Source organism: Acanthochromis polyacanthus, chromosome 17, assembly GCF_021347895.1.
Source record: "Acanthochromis polyacanthus isolate Apoly-LR-REF ecotype Palm Island chromosome 17, KAUST_Apoly_ChrSc, whole genome shotgun sequence".
Lineage (NCBI taxonomy): Eukaryota > Metazoa > Chordata > Actinopteri > Pomacentridae > Acanthochromis > Acanthochromis polyacanthus.
Genome location: NC_067129.1, coordinates 34108347 through 34126712, shown reverse-complemented (window position 1 = coordinate 34126712; position 18366 = coordinate 34108347). Strand labels below are relative to the sequence as shown.

The following is an 18366-nucleotide window of genomic DNA, read 5'->3' as shown; positions in this document are numbered from 1 at the left end:
TTAAAACTCTGTAAATTGGAGCTTGTATAATGACGACCATTGAAGTTGGTGTCCTTGTTTCTGTGCTCGCACTGTATTACTTTAAATGTTATGAATCTCAGGGACTGTCTGTATCCTGCTTTGCTCAGATTCAGGGCAACATTTGAGCAGAAACACAAATGCACCTCTTCCAGAAATAAATGGTTAAAGCTGTCCTGTCTGGAATTTTAATATGAAGACCTGTTCTTTAAGAGTATCGTCTCCTGACTTGTGTGCAGTGAGTACGCTGCAGCCAACATCACCACCAACCTGTACGTGATCAGCCAGCCGTGGCTCTACTCTCTGGCCTGGTGTGCTGGAGTCCACTCGGTCGCCTCCAACAGCCCTCAGCTCCTCAGCACCATGAGCTCCCCGCTCTTCCTCATGGTAAGTTCAGCTACTAACACCACTGCACTTTGTTTCCTTCAACCTTTATCACCTCAAAGCTCTAATAAGAAGAAACACTGACAGCCAGGATGAGATGTTTTCTCGTTTCAGAGGCTTTTATTGTGAAACTGAGGTTTTGCTGTTTGCTCCCAGTGACTCTACTCGTGTGGTCAAAGCTGAGCTCGGCCCTTTAAACCAGGCCGTGAGCTCTGTTGTGACAAATCTGAGTGTAAAGATGAACTCTGTTTTTAAATTAGACGCCCAGATTAGTGCTGTTGTGAGGTCAAGTTTTTATCATTTGAGGCAACTTGCCAAAAGTAAAGCCTTTTTTATCACCTCACAACTTTGAAATTTTGATTCACGCTTTTATCTCCACTCGTTTAGATTACTGCAACGCACTTTACTCAGGACTAAGCAAAACCTCACTGTTGAGACTACAGCTGGTTCAGAATGCTGCCGCTCGACTCTTAACAAGATCACGACAATTTGTCCACATGACTCCCATCCTCCAATCCCTCCACTGGCTCCCCATGCACCTCCGTATTGATTTTAAACTTCTTTTGTGGTCTGGCACCCCTGTACTTGTGTGATCTGCTGGCTCCCCACATCCCATCTCGATCACTGAGGTCAGCAGATCAGGCTTTACTGGTGGCGCCAAAGACCAAGAATAAGCTGAGGGGTGGTTGTGCTTTTTCTGTGGCTGCTCCTAAACTGTGGAATGAGCTCCCACTACATATTAGATTGGCAGACTCTCTCTCTACTTTTAAATCTCTTTTAAAAACACATTTTTTTAACTTGACGTATGGCTCAGCTTAGAGCTGACTTTTATTGTACAACCTGTGTTTTATGTCGTATTTTTATGCTCACACTATTTTATTTATATTTTATTTATTTTGTTTTGTTTTAACATGTACAGCACTTTTGTCGACAGTGTCGTATTTTAAAAGTGCTTTAGAAATAAAGTTGATTGATTGATTGAAACATCTTCATGTTAGTTCCATCGTACAACTGTGGCCAAAATGTTTTGAGATGACACAAGTATTAATTTTCTGAGTCTGCTGCCTCAGTTTCTATGATGGCAATGTGAATATAGTCCCATACACAGCGTAAATGTAAGAAGATATAGTGTAAAAAAAGAGAAAAAAATCTCACTGGTTTCTTTTTCAGCTGCTGGTTTTAAAAACAGCACTAGTAGTGAATAAACAGATGACAGTGCATAGTTCAGTGAAATAATGCAGATCTGAGGTCAGAACATCAGAAAACCGAGCTGACATTAAACTAACAGGGCAAAGTTCAATTCAATTCAATTTTATTTATATAGCGTCAATTACAGTCAAATTGTCTCAAGAAGATTTACAGAACCCATATGCCTGACCCCCAGAGCAAGCCCAAAGGCGACAGTGGCAAGGAAAACACCCTTTTAACAGGGAAGAAACCTCGAGCAGAACCCGGCTCTATATAGGGGGGACCCATCTGCCTGCTGGCCGGGCGGGTTGAGAAGGACAGAAGAGGGCAAGGGGGAGGGATGGGAGAAGAGGGAGGGGTGGGAAAGCAAGGAAAACACAACACACATTTGGATACATGTATGACAGGATATGTGACACAGACAAAGTATAAGCTAACAAAAACTGACTCATAATTTACTCTTATGATGTACGGCTCTGACATTAAATATACTCCATATATAGCTAGCAGTAAAATTCAAACAGTATGTAGATTAGCATAACAAGTATAGTGAAGGCGATGCAGAGTTGACTGGTGGAAAAAGGGGAATTGGAAGCAGAGGGCTGGAGGAAGGTCAGCAGCAACATCCCACAGTGGACATGATGGAGACTGGACCAGCTGGTGGAACATCAACCACAGATCTGAAGCATCCAGCTCTGGGACCAGGGACACTCGGAGAAATAACACAGGGGGAAACAGAGTGAATGTACTGCAATAACGGTATACATATTAAATGTAAAGGTAGATAGAGAAGGGCTCAGTGCGTCAAGAAAAGTCCCCCAGCAGCCTAGGCCTATAGCAGCATGACTAGAGGCAGAACGAAGGGACGTCCAAGAGGAGTCAGCTGTGCAATGAAGACACAAGCCGAACCCCTGTGGGTCACCCAGTCAGCCCTAACTATAAGATTTGTCAAAAAGGAACGTTTTAAGCCTGGTCTTAAAAATAGAGAGGGTGTCTGCCTCCCGAACCCAAACTGGGAGCAGGTTCCACAAGAGAGGCGCCTGATAACTGAAGGCTCTGCCTCCCATTCTACTTTTAGAAATTCTAGGAACAACAAGTAAGCCTGCAGCTTGAGAGCGAAGAGTTCTACTAGGACAATATGGTACTAACAGATCTTTAAGATATGATGGAGATTGGTTAGTAAGAGTTTTATATGTCAGAAGAAGGATTTTAAATTCTATTCTGGATTTAACAGGAAGCCAGTGAAGAGAAGCAAGTATAGGGGAAATATGATCTCTTTTGCTAACTCCTGTCAGTACTCTCGCAGCAGCGTTTTGGATCAACTGTAGATGTTTGAGAGAGCTATTTGGACAACCCGATAATAAGGAATTGTAATAGTCAAGCCTGGAAGTAACAAAAGCATGAACTAATTTTTCTGCATCACTCTGAGACAGAATGTTCCTGATTTTTACAATATTACGCAGGTGAAAAAAGGAAGTCCTACAGACTTGCTTTATGTAAAGTTTAATCTTATATATTGACAGATTATCATATCGAAACTGTTCTGTGCTTTATTCAGATGAAGGCCTGTTTCTAGCAAGACTAAATACTAGTTTAAATCTTTTTTTTTCCTGATCTGTATACTGAAATTCTGTCAAGGTTTAAGCACACTGACAGTGGATCGTAGTTGGTGTGACTTTGCATCTAACTTTTAAATCAAATGCCTCTTTTCCAAAAACAAGTATGGTTAGTTTCTTTGGATCAGTGTGACATCAACTTTCTGCACTGGACACCATGAAAAAGCTACAAAATGTTCACAGGCCACATTTTTTTTCCTCCAATATTCACCGAACGTGGCACCAATTATCTTTAAACCGAGCTGCACACGGGTTGTCAGATAATTTTCCTGACTGATGTTCCACCTTTTCACTGACTTTCATGAAAATCTATGTTAGTTGCTGCCTGCTTTGCTCAGAGAAGTAATAACTGAACAGCTTCCATCAATAACTGGTCTGTCTGAGCAGGTATCTGTTGGTGTCCTATGATATGAAACCATCTGAAATGTTTCCAGCTTTGAGAAATGTGACTTAAACCCAGCTTTCTTTCCTGTTCTCAGCTCGCTACATCAGCTTAATGAACACGTGAGGAAGAAATGGATTAAATATAAATAGACGTACTAAAAAATAGATTATTTTACGACTTTTCTCTCAGCTGCTGACTGCTAGAAGCATGAAAAAGGTGTAAAATTAAAGGTGTTAAAGTAAAGAAAAGTCCTGATGTTTGACCTGTTGGTCTCATCTCTGTTTTCCAGAGTCCAGCTGACTATAAGCTGATGTGGATTCTCACAGATCTTCTGTCTCTGCTGCTGATCTTCGTCATCTTCTTCTTTCACAGGTGAATCTCAAACACATACATTAAATAAAGCCAATAATAATAAATCACCTGTGACTGCAGGGCTGCAAATGAAACTGTTGTTTGCTTTCAGGTGGCGAGAACGAGGACTGGCTTTCAGCTCGGGCAACAAAATCCCGCTGGATAACAGCACTTACAGCAAATTCAAAGCAGGTGAACGACTTTAGAAGAAAATCTGATACAATTTAAGGGAATTAGTTAATTCAAAAAATGCAATTTATCAAGTAGTTGTTTTGATAAAAGCTGTAAAATAATGGAATATGAAAACTTCAATGGGGGACAAATAGTTTTATTGACTGGAGAATGGAAGTAAAATTCATTATAACAAGAGAATTGTATTTTTTAAGCTATTGATTAGATGCTTATTTGTAATTCTAGGGAATAACTTGTCTATACTTTTGGTTTGAGCCTGGATTCTGCTAACCTGGCAATAGCCAGATTAATAATTGTGTAGTACTTGATAGTACTCCACAATATCAATCTGGGATCACTCCATGTAAATCCGTTCAGAGGAAAGAGGCACGGATTGGACAATGCAACAGTACGTCCCGCCTCTGACAGGTTTGTTTTTAGCCAATCGCGGGATCTTCACAACGAGCGGAGCCAATTGGTAGATTAAACTCATACCAAAACCCGTAGGTAAAAAAGCACAAACATCTTTACCATCCAGAAATGCGCAAAGCGCCTCTCGTTGTTCTTCCTTCAAAGAAGCGATAGGAGATTCAGCTAAAACTGACTTAATAGCAGCATCTACACGATCGTTGTCCTCCGTTGCCATGTTTGTTTTGATCTACTGGCGCTTGGTGTCGTCTTCACACCCGGATATCCCGCCCCACACACGAATACTGCTGCGTGATTGGCCCGTGCCAACTTGGCTCTGTACGAACAGTGAATGCGGGAGCGGAGCAAGATGGTTTCTTGAGAGATTTGTGAACTCACAAATATCGCAAGAAATCAACTTGCTGGCAAGGTTAGGATTCTGCAAAAAAGTGTTTTTATTTTAACACAAATGCTTCTAATAGAGCAATATTCCATCATCATGTGATTTTATCACAGCATATGTTGATGTCCAGAGCAGTCAGAGCAAATATCCTCAAAAATATGTCTTACATCTAATTTTAATATAATTTCTCCCATTTTTAAAATGAAAGATATCCTGTTGATTTATACTTTCACTGTATTGTTTGTGTTGTTTATTTATGTGGGGCGACTTTTACAAGCATTACAAAAAGTAATGCTTAAATATTTAAAAGCAGCTGCCTAAAGTACAGGATTAACACTGTGGCAGTTTCAGTTGCTGTTTTAATATTTCCCACTTAATTAGAGCTGAAATGAGTTATTCAATGGATTTTTCTATCAACAGAATCTTTTTTTTTTGCAAAAATGCACCTGCTCTTCCTCCAGGTTCTTAGATGTGAAGATTTTCTGCTTTTTTGATAACATATAATAATAACTGAATATTTTCAGTGTTTTTGATTGTTAGTTGGACAAAAAGAAGACATTTTGAGGCACCTAAATGCTTTTGCATTCTTTATTTTCGTGTTTTTGTAAACTATTGTTCATACACAGTGAGAACTTTCAACATTTTTGGGAAATCTTTGAACATTTTTTGGTTGGAAAAAAAGAAATGTTAAAAAAATGTTTAAGAACATTCACAAAAAAATCAACCAAAATCCAGCAAATTTCACTGGAGTTTGTTTGATATATATTTTTTAATGTGACTGTTCTTAAAGAAATTATTAGAAGTTTTACTGATATATATGCAATCACTTTAGATATTTTGAGGATTTAAAAAAAATATTTACAAGATTTTTTTTGCCACATTTGGGGTATTTAAAACTTTGAAAGGAATTTTTTAAGGAATTATTGGAATTTTCTTCCTGAAGGTTTTGCAAGTTTTCAGAAATTTGGGGATTTTTTTGCTGAATTCTTGAATTTTTTTTCAGACAAGGAAACACATTTTTTGGTGCCTGTAAATGAGGACAGCAGGAGGGTTAAAATAACGTGTAACCCTTTAATTAGAGCTTATTTTAACAGTAACACAAGTCTGGCAAGTTAATAATACTGATAATTAGTAGCTGTATTCTCCATAATTACCATTACAGGGTTTTTAAATGTTTTTTGAAAGGTTTTCTAATTTCTAATATGTGAATTACTCGGGTACCAATAACTGCAGTATTTAGTTCTGTTACGTTACTTTCATTATTCCATTCAGTTGTTTTATTAGAAGGCGCAGCAGCTGTAGTCTTGGATGTAGAATATGAAAACATTGTCTTGACTTAGCTACATTATTTTTTGTCTGTAATCTAATTTGTGTTATTTAACATTTGTTTTATGGTAAATTGCTTTGTGTTTTTGTAAGGTACTACAACAGTAAAATTATAATAACCCTAATATATTTTTATTTCCCTCATTTTTACTGTTCTTCATAACTTCCATGTTTCTATTTTATTCATTCACACCGCTCTGTGTCTGATCTTCTCCCACAGAGATGAGTGACATCTGGTCCGTCACCAGTGCCAACTCCCAACATGAGAAAACTGCCAACCTGGCGACAGTGACCGAACACTAACATCTGCCTCTGAGCTTCACACTGCCGACCTGTTAGACCTCAGAAACTCTTCATCACGGCCGGTTTGTCTTAAAGAAGCTGAAACATCGTCAGCATTCTGCACAGAAGTCAAACGTTCCTCTCAGGTCAGGTGTTAAACTGATTTTACCTCAGAAATGAAAACATTTAGCTGCAGCTGGTGCCTATTAGCTTAGCATAAAGACTGGAAACAGCTAGCCTGTTGTTGGCTAAAGCTAACACAATTCACCTACCAGAACCTCTGAAACTCAGAAAACATGTTAGATCTTTGTCCTGCAGCAGCTTTTTTAAGCTTTACAGTGTTATCACATACTTTTATTAACCTCTAATACTTAAACCTGCAGTGAGGAACTTTTGTCGCCACCTTCTGGCAGTGAGAGGAATTACACAAACACTATTGACATATGCTAATTATTAGCCGTGAGTTGCTTTCTTTATTTAGTCTGTAATTGTTTCTCTGAACAACGAGTTTCCTTTTTATCTGCAGCATCTCAAACGTTCCTACGATTCTACAATTTCCTTAAGCAGACATTTTTATCCAAAAAATATTAGTTCATTAGATATTTCCTCAGTTTTTCCACTCATAATTAATTTACCTCAAGGATAAGTTTAATGAGCATTAAGTGAAGCTGTTTGGCTTGAATATAACAGATGATTTATATGTAATTGTCCTGCATTTCTGTAAACACCTCAGTTGCATATGAGGCCTAAACTAAAGAAGACACTTGCACTATTAAATTTATGTGTGTAAGTTACTTATTTTAGCCATCTCATGAAAAGAAGTAATAAAATACAGTCATAAAACTCTCAGAACTTTACACGTTTTGGTTCCTACATTGGTTTTCACCAAATTTCAAAGTGCTAAAGGGCAGAAAATATGTGGCATTATACAGTAAGGGACTGAACCTTTAAAAAAAAAAAACAAGCATGAAAACAAAACACTAATAATTTAATATAAATATCAAATGAAAGTTTAATTCTGGTCATTACATACCGACTCCTAAAATCACGTCCGTTTTCTTGTAAAGAGAAGCAAACCCCCATGTACTCTCTGTAAAATGTCATTTATTCTCTGCTACATAAACATGGATGAAACAATTTCTCCTTCATAAACATTGTCCAAAAAACAAAAGTATTGATTATGATTTAATGCTTAAAAATCAGTGCTACCTGTTTACATATTTAGCAAAAAAACCCAAACCTGACCAATGAGGATAAAATCATTCAGGTCTACTGTATTTGTACGCATGGAGACGCTGTGAGAACAAAACTACTGTGGATCAGTTTGGAAATAAAGATGATGTTTGGACTTTGTGCCACACGAATGTTCTGATTCCTCACACGAGTACCAATGCAATTTATTAAAAAAATCATTGTTTTAATCCAGACTGTCTGTAGATTGTTCCAAACCGATCAGAGGGTCGCCGTTGAATGATGGATTAGCTTTGGTGTTATGATGATATTCTAGGAGCATAAATAAGGATGCATCTGAACAATGAAGCTACAACAAAAAAAGCAACAAGAAGACTTCTGTTTTGGACATTTTGGTCACGATGGGGATTTTCCAGCAGTTGCAGTGTTGTTGTTTTTAACTTTATGTGAAGCAGGAGTTCAGGCTTAGCACCCGAGTTTATCAAGTGTCACAGAGTCGAGTAGGAATTCAGTCATTTATGAAAGTGTTTACTTCTTTTGGAGACTTATCTAGCCTTTAAAATCGTCCTCTATGCTCACTACTCCTACAGAAAAGGAGAGATGCAGCTCTAACGGGAGGATCGGACCTTCATTTGAGCGACACTAAGAGCTGCTAAGTAGCAAATGAACAGAGAATTAAAGTTGAAAATGCAAAATATGTTTACCAATAAACTATGTAGACAAAGCAGCAAGTAAATACATTTTAAAGTAGAAAATACTTTGTTTAGCTCATGTCACCTTACAGATGGGAAATACAATACGCCTTAACGTTCACCTTCTATCTTATTAACGAGAAAAAAAGACTCAAATCTTAGAAGCATACTGATCCATGGATTCTTGCAGTGAAAATAATGAGCAGTGCAGTTACTCAAGAAGTTTGTGCCATCTACAGATGACAGTAACGGACAAGAAACTACACTTTTGCTGTAGTTTTTTAGGACTTGTGCAGCCACACGACTGTAAATTTCATCAGCGCTAACATATTAGCAGCCGCCTGTGTTCACGTCTCTTTAACTGAGTCTTAAAAATGGTTCACAACGATTGATTTGTGACATTTTGTGCTTTCAAACATGTAGAGTTTTGTCAGATTAGATGTGGCGCCGTCATTACTAAATTTCAATCAAACCTGCAGTGTAGCATTTTTGTCTCCCCCTTCTGGCAGCAACTGTAATTACACAAACACCTGATTATGACCTCTCTGTTGAGTGCTTGCTCTAGGACTAAGAAAGTTGAATTTAGCTGAATACTTTCAGTCTTCTAAGAATTTTTAGCTGCTTCGGACTGATTTCCTTCTGAGATACTTGATAAAAACGGGCCCAAATGTCCCTCCTTGTTCTTCATTTCTGGAAAATGCAGCACTGAATCGAGTCTCGAGAAGTCTGGAAACTGTCGCTCTGAGAGTTAAATCCATAAAACCGCAGCAATAATGAGCCTCACCGCTCTTAAAATCACAGAAATGTCGTGTTGGTCGTTTAAAGGCAATAGGTGAGTTTTAAGACAGGGCCATAAAAACGTTGGCATCGCAGCGTCACCGTTCACCATCAGCGTGAGTGCAGCCATTGATCGACCACCATCGATGAGTTTCCAGCCGTACGCTCACTTGCTGTTGCCTCGGGAGGTTCTCTGTTTGGTCATGGTGGTCAACATCTGGCTGATGTAGGATGTCAGGAGGTCGTCCATTTTGTAGCCCTGAGGGATGAGGACAGACGGAGACTTGATTATTGACATGTGTGGCCAGAGTTTGTTTTCTGTGATGCATTTTGGACTACAAACGTGTGAGTTTAAAATGTTTACTTGTAGTGGATGTATCTCTCTTTGTCCCAAATTCCTAAACATCTGACAGCAGAAAAGACACAGCGGCAGCCATGCAAAGTCCTTTAACAAGCAAAACAACCAGACTTCTTTTTTTTGCTAGTGAAGACATTTCAGAGGCTTCCTCAGTTCAAAGTGAGTGGTGAGAAGTTCCAGATATCTATTGTAATCATTTGAGACACTCGTCTGAGATCTGAGTATCCCATCAAAAAGACAAGCTGTTATCTTTCAACATGACAGGGAGAGGGATTTGTTCTGCAACAAGGATTTCCACAGCAGCTTTTAAAATCGTCTGACTTTCCCGTTAATATTGGCACCTCGAGGAGTGAAAGCACGGGGCATTCAACCATCGATACACTGCTTAAAAAATTAAAGGAACACTTTGAAAATACATCATATTTCAATACGGGGAAAAAACAAACTGGATATTAGCATTGATATGGACTGGATAATGTGTTAGGAATGAAAAGTGCCACATTGTTTGATGGGAATAAAAATTATCAACCCCCCAGGAGGGCTAAATTCAAGACACCCCAAAATCAAAGTGAAAAACTGATGTGGCAGGCTGGTCCATCTTTCTGAAATTCCGTGGCAGCAACTCAAAATGTTATTCAGTAGTTTGTATGGCCTCCATGTGCTTGTATGCATGACTGACGATGCCGGGACAAGCTCTGAATGAGACGACAGATGGTGTCCTGGGGTATCTCCTCCCAGAACTGGACCAGGGCATCACTGAGCTCCTGGACAGTCTGAGGAGAAACCTGATGGTGTCGGATGGAACAAAACATAATGTTCCAAAGGTGTTCTATTGGATTCAGGTCAGGTGAGCATGGGGGCCAGCTGATGGTATCAGTTCCTTCATCCTCCAGGAACTGCATGAGTTCTCTTACCACATAAGACTGGCCATTGTCGTGCACCAGAAGGAATCCAGGACCACTGCACCAATGTAGGGTCTGACAATGGGTCAAAGGATTTCATCCTGATACCTAAAGGCAGTCAGAATGCCGTTGTCCAGCCTGTAGAGGTCTGTGCGTCCCTCCATGGATATGCCTCCCCACACCATCACTGACCCACCACCAAACCGGTCATACTGAACAATGTTACAGGCAGCATAACGTTCTCCACGTCTTCTCCAGACTCTTTCATGTCTGTCACATGCGCTCAGGGTGAACCTGCTCTCATCTGTGAAAAGCACAGGGCACCAGTGGTGGACCTGCCAATTCCTGTGTTCTATGACAAATGCCAGTCGAGCTCCACGGTGCCAGTCAGCGAGCACAGCGGGCACTAGAGGACGCTGGGCCCTCAGACCACTCTCATTAAATCTATTTCTGATTGTTTGATCAGAGACATTCACACCAGTGGTCTGCTGGAGGTCATTTTGTAGAGCTATTGCAGTGCTCGTCCTGTTCCTCCTTGCACAAAGGAGCAGATACACACGTGGACAAAATTGTTGGTACCCCTCAGTTAAAGAAGGAAAAACCCACAATTCTCACTGAAATCACTTGAAACTCACAAAAGTAACAATAAATAAAAATTTATTGAAAATTAAATAATCAAAAACAGCCATTACTTTTGAATTGTTGATTAACATAATTATTTAAAAAAACAAACTAATGAAATAGGGCTGGACAAAAATGATGGTACCTCTATAAAAGATTGAAAACTATTTGACCAGAGTGACATGATTAACTCAGGTGTGTCATTTAATTGACATCACAGGTGTTTCCAAACTCATAATCAGTCAGTCTGCCTATTTAAAGGGAGACAAGTAGTCACCCTGCTGTTTGGTGAAAAGGTGTGTACCACACTGAACATGGACAACAGAAAGCGAAGGAGAGAATTGTCCCAGGACATCCGAAAAAAAATGATAGACAAACATCTTAAAGGTAAAGGCTATTATAAGACCATCTCTAAACAGCTTGAAGTTCCTGTGACAACAGTGGCTCATATTATTCAGAAGTTCAAGACCCACGGGACAGTAGCCAACCTCCCTGGACGTGGCCGCAAGAGGAAAATTGATGACAAATTGAAGAGACGGATCGTTGGAATTGTATCCAAAGAGCCCAGAGCAACCTCCAAAGAAATTAAAGGTGAACTCCAAGGCCAAGGTACATCAGTGTCAGATCGCACCATTCGTCGTTGTTTGAGCCAAAGTGGACTTCATGGGAGACGACCAAGGAGGACACCACTGCTGAAAAAAACTCATAAAAAAGCCAGACTGGAATTTGCAAAAATGCATGTTGACAAGCCACAAAGCTTCTGGGAGAATGTCCTTTGGACAGATGAGACCAAACTGGAGCTTTTTGGTAAGGCACATCAACTCTATGTTCATAGACTCAAAAACCAAGCATACGAAGAAAGGAACACTGTCCCTACGGTGAAACATGGAGGAGGCTCAGTAATGTTTTGGGGCTGCTTTGCTGCATCTGGCACAGGGTGTCTTGAAAGTGTGCAAGGTACGATGAAATCTGAAGACTATCAAGGCATTCTGGAGAGAAATGTGCTGCCTAGTGTCAGAAAGCTTGGTCTCAGTCGCAGGTCATGGGTCTTCCAACAGGACAACGATCCAAAACACACAGCCAAAAACACCCAAGAATGGCTGAGAGAAAAGCGTTGGACTATTCTAAAGTGGCCTTCTATGAGCCCAGATCTGAATCCCATTGAACATATGTGGAAGGAGCTGAAACATGCCATTTGGAGAAGACACTCATCAAACCTGAGACAACTGGAGCCGTTTGCTCATGAGGAGTGGGCCAAAATACCTGTTGACAGCTGCAGAACGCTCATTGACAAATACAGAAATCGTTTAATTGCAGTGATTGCCTCAAAAGGTTGTGCAACAAAATATTAAGTTATGGGTACCATCATTTTTGTCCAGCCCTATTTCATTAGTTTGTTTTTTTAAATAATTATGTTAATCAACAATTCAAAAGTGATGGCTGATTTTGATTATTTAATTTTCAATAAATTTTTATTTATTGTTACTTTTGTGAGTTTCAAGTGATTTCAGTGAGAATTGTGGGTTTTTCCTTCTTTAACTGAGGGGTACCAACAATTTTGTCCACGTGTGTATCTGTCCTGCTGATCGGTTGAGGACCTTCGACAGCCCTGTCCAGCTCTCTTAAACTAACTGCCTGTCTCCTGGAATCTCCTCCATCCGCTTGAGAATGTGCTGGGAGACACAGCAAACCTTCTGGCAATGATGTGCCATCCTGGAGGAGTTGGACTGTCTGTGGAACCTCTGTAGGGTCCAGGTATCGCCTCATGCTACCAGAAGTGACTCTGACCCTAGTCAAATGCAAAACTAGTGAAAAACAGTCAGAAAACATTAGGAAGGAAAAAAATGTCAGTGGCCTTCACCTGTAAACTCATTCCTGTTTTGGGGGTTGTCTCATTGTTCCCCCTCTAGTGCATCTGTTGTTAATTTCATGAACACCAAAGCAGCTGAAACTGACTAAAAACCTCCTCTGTTACTTACTTGACCAAATCAGTATCCCACGTTTCACTGATTTGATGCAATACTTAGATTAAAAAGTGTTCCTTTAATTTTTTTGAGCAGTGTATAATGGATCCCTTTCTTCCGTGCATAATTTAGATGCCACACCCTGAACATCAATGGTCCACATTCATTCAGTGTAATTACCGGGCTTTGCAAAAGTTCTGTTACACTCGGTTTCATGATCTTTAGAGACGTTTACATGTCGGAGTGAAAAGTTCCATTAAATAAACTGAAAGTTCTACCTTATAGGCAGGTGTCATTAATACAAATTTGTTCTCCGGTGAAGTTGTATCAAGATGGAAGTCAAAAGAGTTGAGATATCTGCTCTCCTTCATGCTGGCCACAAGTCTGACAGAGCCAAACAGCTGAACATCAGCCGGATGACCGTCCACAGAGTCACGGAGAGGCTCAAGAATGGTGAAGACCTGAAAGATCTTCACCAGTTTGTTTAATGGAATTTTTCACTCCGACATGTAAACGTCTCTAAAGATCATGAAACTGAGTGTAACAGAACTTGTGCAAAGCCTGGTATTACACATGTAAAGTGCAGGAAAGTCGACCTGAAGTGTGAAATTTCGATTCTGGTTTTGTGTTTATGGGTGCAAGTAAAATGTGAGCAGTGTAGAAAGATTACTACAGATTTGTACAAAATGACTTGAACTCATCCAAAACAACCCAAAAAAGACTCGAAGCTTGTCCAAAATGACTAAAAATGGATTAAAATGTGTCAAAAATTACTAAAAACATATCCAACATTACTACAGATTTCTTCAAAACGACTATCTCATTGAAGACGATCAAAAACGATTTAAACCCTGACCAAAATTACTAAAATTGTTTCAAAAATGACTTCAACCGTCCAAAATTCCTTGAAGCGTGTCCGAGGTTACTACGGATTTACCTAAAATGATTCAAACCTTGTCTAAAATTACTAAAACTGGCTTAAAATGTGTCACAAAATGACTCAAAACTTGTCCAAAATTCTTTGAAACCTGTCCAAGATTACTACAGATTTGTCCAAACTGACTTGAACTCATCCAAGATGACCCAAAAATGACTCAAACCTTGTCCACAACTACAAAATAATGGCTTAAATGCGGCAAAAATGACTCAAAGCGTCTCAAAAATTACTGCAGATTTGTCCAAAATGACTTTAAAATTGGTCCCAAAGTCCTGCAGCTTAACAGAAACAGAGCATCAAGAGAAAGGAGAGAGAACTCAAACAATAATGTTTTATGAAAAAGACGACTAGAAAACTGCCTTAAACTAACACTGCAAGGGTGGCGTGACTCTATTTTTACATTTAAAGTCTTTATTCTTATGTTTTATGACTGCGTGTTGCTAAAATAGATTTGACCCACACTTCTACTTCTGCTCTTGAACGCCTCATGTGCAGATAGTATCTGACCACTTTATTAGGAACACCTGAGCTGATCTAATGGACGTTAATGGGGTGAGTTAAGAGGATTAACATCAGGAACATTGTTTAATATAAAGCAGTTCAGTGCTCCACCACCACCAGACCTCCTCAGGTGTTCCTAATAAAGCGCTCAGTGAACTGCCACAGTGGAAAAAGAAAAATGGAAGAATATAATGTTCAAAAAATGGTGTTTGAACCAGATACTTCCACATTATTACAACATAGAAACGTTTTAGAAAATACTGACCCATATCATGTAAATTAGGATTTTTTCCTCACAATCTTACCAGTTAAAACATGAAACGTTTCACATTACAACAAGATAACTTACTTTGTAATAATGTCTAGAACAGAGAATGAGGAAAAAAAAAAAACTAATTTAGCTGATAGGGGTCATTCCAGAACTGGAGGACATTTTACATCACATCCCTCAAATTCCAAATAATCCATTTACAAAATACTAAAAGATGCAGTTGTTGTGTAAATTTACTTGTCCTGAGACGAAATCTTAAAAAAGAAGGAGAGAAAAAGAGAAAAGAATGTTTGAAAGTATTTTCAAAATACCAAGTAAGTCTGGAGTTCCTTTTAAAATGACATTTTTTCTCTTGCCCCACCCCCGATTTCCAAACTGAATCTCAAATAAAATGGTTAAAATGAAACTTAAATCTCTTTTTTTGGTATTATTATTTTTTTCAATGTCTCTTTAAATTGTGGGAGCATTTTTTTAATCAACATAATATTTTAAATAATTACTCTGCATGGGTTTTCTGTTCTACATATTATTACAAAGTGAGTTATCTAGTTATAATGTGTTAAACTTGTTTGTTGTAATAATGTCAAACACACTTATACCAATAAACATTTCACTTTACAATGTTACACTGATCCATTTTTCTTTTTCTGGTGTGGCAGTAATAATTTGTTATTATTGACAACTTTAAACTCCCACAGTTTTCTCTTGAATGTTAAACTTTGCGCTGTGAACGTAGATTGAGCCGCTCACCAGGGACGTTTCACACAGCAGTTTGCTGCCTCTGACCAGGTTTCCGATGGTGATGTGGAAGTACGTGTTGCCGCTGCTCCAGTTGGAGATCTTAGTGAAGGGGTGGGTGGTGAGGATGTCCTGAAATGTAACAAGTTGGATGAACTCAGAGTCAGTCTTTACTGGACATATCCAGACTTTTTCTGTGTAAATCGACTCAACTAAAGCCTCAGTCAGTTAAAATGTATCACAAAGGTAGTATCTACAGATACGGACCCGTACCAGTAGCCTGTGGCCTACGGATACGGCACTTTCCCTTACTCATAAATATTAATGAGCCGGCTGATGAACGCGCTTCGTGATTGGCTGGTAATCCGACGGACATAAATATTAATGAGCCGTGGTTCGAGGTGAATCTGCTCTTCGTGGAATTTGACCTGACTTTTTCACGGACAGCGATTTGGGGGTTGAAATCAGCACTACTATTAAAAATGTTCTAATAAAGCACAAACAGCAAACAAAACAAATGGCGGAACTAACAGCCAGCAAACTACAAGTATTTTTTTACCTTCAAAAGTAGCGACAGACTATTACATATTAACAACCTAAACAAAACCCTGACGTATTTTCTGCGTCTGTCAACACAGACCCTGTCACAGTCACTTTAATGTTAGCGGACTCTGTTGAATGGCTAATTTACATCACCACAAACAAATCTCACAATATCACAGTAAATCGAGTTTGTGGTTTTTTTAATTCATGCCGAATTAAAGAGCTGCTCCTCACCATTCACGGGTGTTTGTTTCATATTCGACATCCTTAATTTTATCTTGTAAATTAGCGTCCGAAATTAAATGGGAACATTTGCAATGGAGTTCGTCAGCCGCTTCCACCACTGAACGCGGTAAACTAATTAATAGGAACTGGACTTCAAACAATTTAGACACGGCGTCTAAAAGCGTAAAAACTACATTGTCTAAAGTGTGAGAGGAGACGGTGTATTTTTGGTTAAATTATACAATGTTCGCCGTCAAAGTCATTCATATAAACTGCCTGTAATGTGCAACAAATAGTAGTTACCATCGCCAGCTCTTCAGTGACCTTAACGGTCCGTACCTCTAGTACAGATGCTACGGGTTCGGGTCCGTACCTCTAGCATCAACCTATCACAAAGGTGGTTTTCAGCTTTCTTTTCTGCTTCAAACTCTTCACAACTCTGTTTATTCCGTCACGTAACTCTTCTTCTGCACAAAACGAACCGATGGAGTTCAGCTGCTTCAGTCAGCGGGTTGTTTTAACGGAGAACCAGGAAGACTATAAAAATATTCAACACGGTCTAGAAGACAGGAACGCTGGTAGAAAACTGTTAAATGTGTGTTAATGTATTTATTTTATTGATCAATGCAGCTGCACATTAGAACTGTTAAACTTTAAACGTCATATATTCAAATACAAGATTGTGTTGAAGTCCTTTTAGGCCTGACCTCGTCTTAATGAAGGAAATCATTTTAATTTGTGGACAAATCAAAGTGAAACTAAAGTTACTGATTGAATATTCTCTAATAAATACTAATACATGTTCTATCAGCTGCAGTAAACGGACCGAACATAAAAACAGATTTCTATGATTTCTGCATCCCCAGCTGAATCCATGTCTGGTTCCCATGGCAACGTGATGCATACAGTGTGTGATACTGTAACTACACGGCTTCATTCAGTGGTTTTAGTATCGTACAGCTCAACATGTTTGCCATCAGCTGAGAATCTGCTCATCAACAGTCGTCAGGAAATGATTTTGTTAAAGGAGACGCTTCTTCCATCCGTTACCGTGGCGATCTAGCAGGTTAAGAGAAAAACCTTAATGATACTGAAAACTCTGACCTCTGGCTTCACATACCTGCTAACCCACTAATCTCTCTTCATAGTTCAGCTCTCTGAAGTCTTTATTTTTAGGCTTTATAGACTAAATAAATGGTAGAAGTGCTGCTGTGTGTACTGAAGCTCAAACTGATAAATCTTCACCCACCTTCGACTTGGGATCGATCAGACTGACTCCATGTTTGTTGATGGCTATCAGGAGGGTTTCTGGGTAATTTGGATCAGTTGTTTGCTGCAGAAAAACAAAAACTTACAAACTGTCACAGTATTAAGCTACTTTCTAAAGAAGAGAGTCGACAGTAAAAGCTGCTGTGAGCTTTTCTGAACTAAACTGCTGTGTGGCGTCTTTACCTTGACTTCAAAGAAGGCGGAACCAAACGTGGGCCACTTGTAGATGACTTTGAGGAAGGAGAGTTTGGCATCTTCACGACTCTTCCCTGAGTGCTTGTTGAAGAGCGACATGATGGACTGAGACACAAACAGAAGATAAAACATCCACTTAATGATCCCTTACATTTCTGTTATGATGTTTAATTAATTACTGATTGGGTATAAGTCCCTTCTATGTACTGACTGAACAGTGAGCTGCTGGTTTGTGTGTTTTTATTCATTAATTTGGCCTGCAGAATTCCAGCGTACACTGATGCATTGTCTCTGACTGTTCAGTTGACAGTTTACCACACATTTAGGTAAGTTCTTGGACTTTTTAATAAGAGCATAGATAGATAAACAAACTTTATTGTCTGTCCCAAACAGTGACAGAAATTATTCTTTGACAGGCTCCACAATAAAAAACATAAAACACTAAAAACACAAGTTCACAAAGTAGACGTCTAAAGGAAATGTTAAACAGAAGCAGCAGCTGATAAAAACACATAAACAAATATATAGTGCTAAGTGTCTTATTTTATTTTGTTCAGGGTGGTTATTGCAGTGGGAATAAAGGATTTTATGTAGACGTTTTTGTAATCTTAAATATGCCGTTTAACTGAGCTCTGACCTCATGTTAGATT

General features: G+C 39.1%; 2 protein-coding genes across 2 annotated transcripts in view; one reads left to right on the top strand and one right to left on the bottom strand.

Moving 5' to 3' along the window:
• LOC110968986 (glycerophosphodiester phosphodiesterase domain-containing protein 5-like) overlaps positions 1-7880 on the top strand; it is a 29593-nt gene extending 21713 nt beyond the window's left edge. Inside the window, exons 13-16 of the mRNA XM_022219009.2 lie at positions 258-405; positions 3881-3963; positions 4055-4134; positions 6471-7880. Coding sequence (XP_022074701.2) covers positions 258-405; positions 3881-3963; positions 4055-4134; positions 6471-6553 — 394 coding nt within the window. The 3' untranslated portion in view covers positions 6554-7880. The remainder of the gene's footprint in view (positions 1-257; positions 406-3880; positions 3964-4054; positions 4135-6470) is intronic.
• Positions 7881-8596: 716 nt separating this feature from the next.
• Positions 8597-18366, bottom strand: part of LOC110967763 (unconventional myosin-VIIa-like) — a 95750-nt gene continuing 85980 nt past the window's right edge. Inside the window, exons 46-49 of the mRNA XM_051937378.1 lie at positions 17705-17821; positions 17502-17585; positions 15497-15616; positions 8597-9451 (exon numbers count right to left, since the gene is read on the bottom strand). Coding sequence (XP_051793338.1) covers positions 9359-9451; positions 15497-15616; positions 17502-17585; positions 17705-17821 — 414 coding nt within the window. The 3' untranslated portion in view covers positions 8597-9358. The remainder of the gene's footprint in view (positions 9452-15496; positions 15617-17501; positions 17586-17704; positions 17822-18366) is intronic.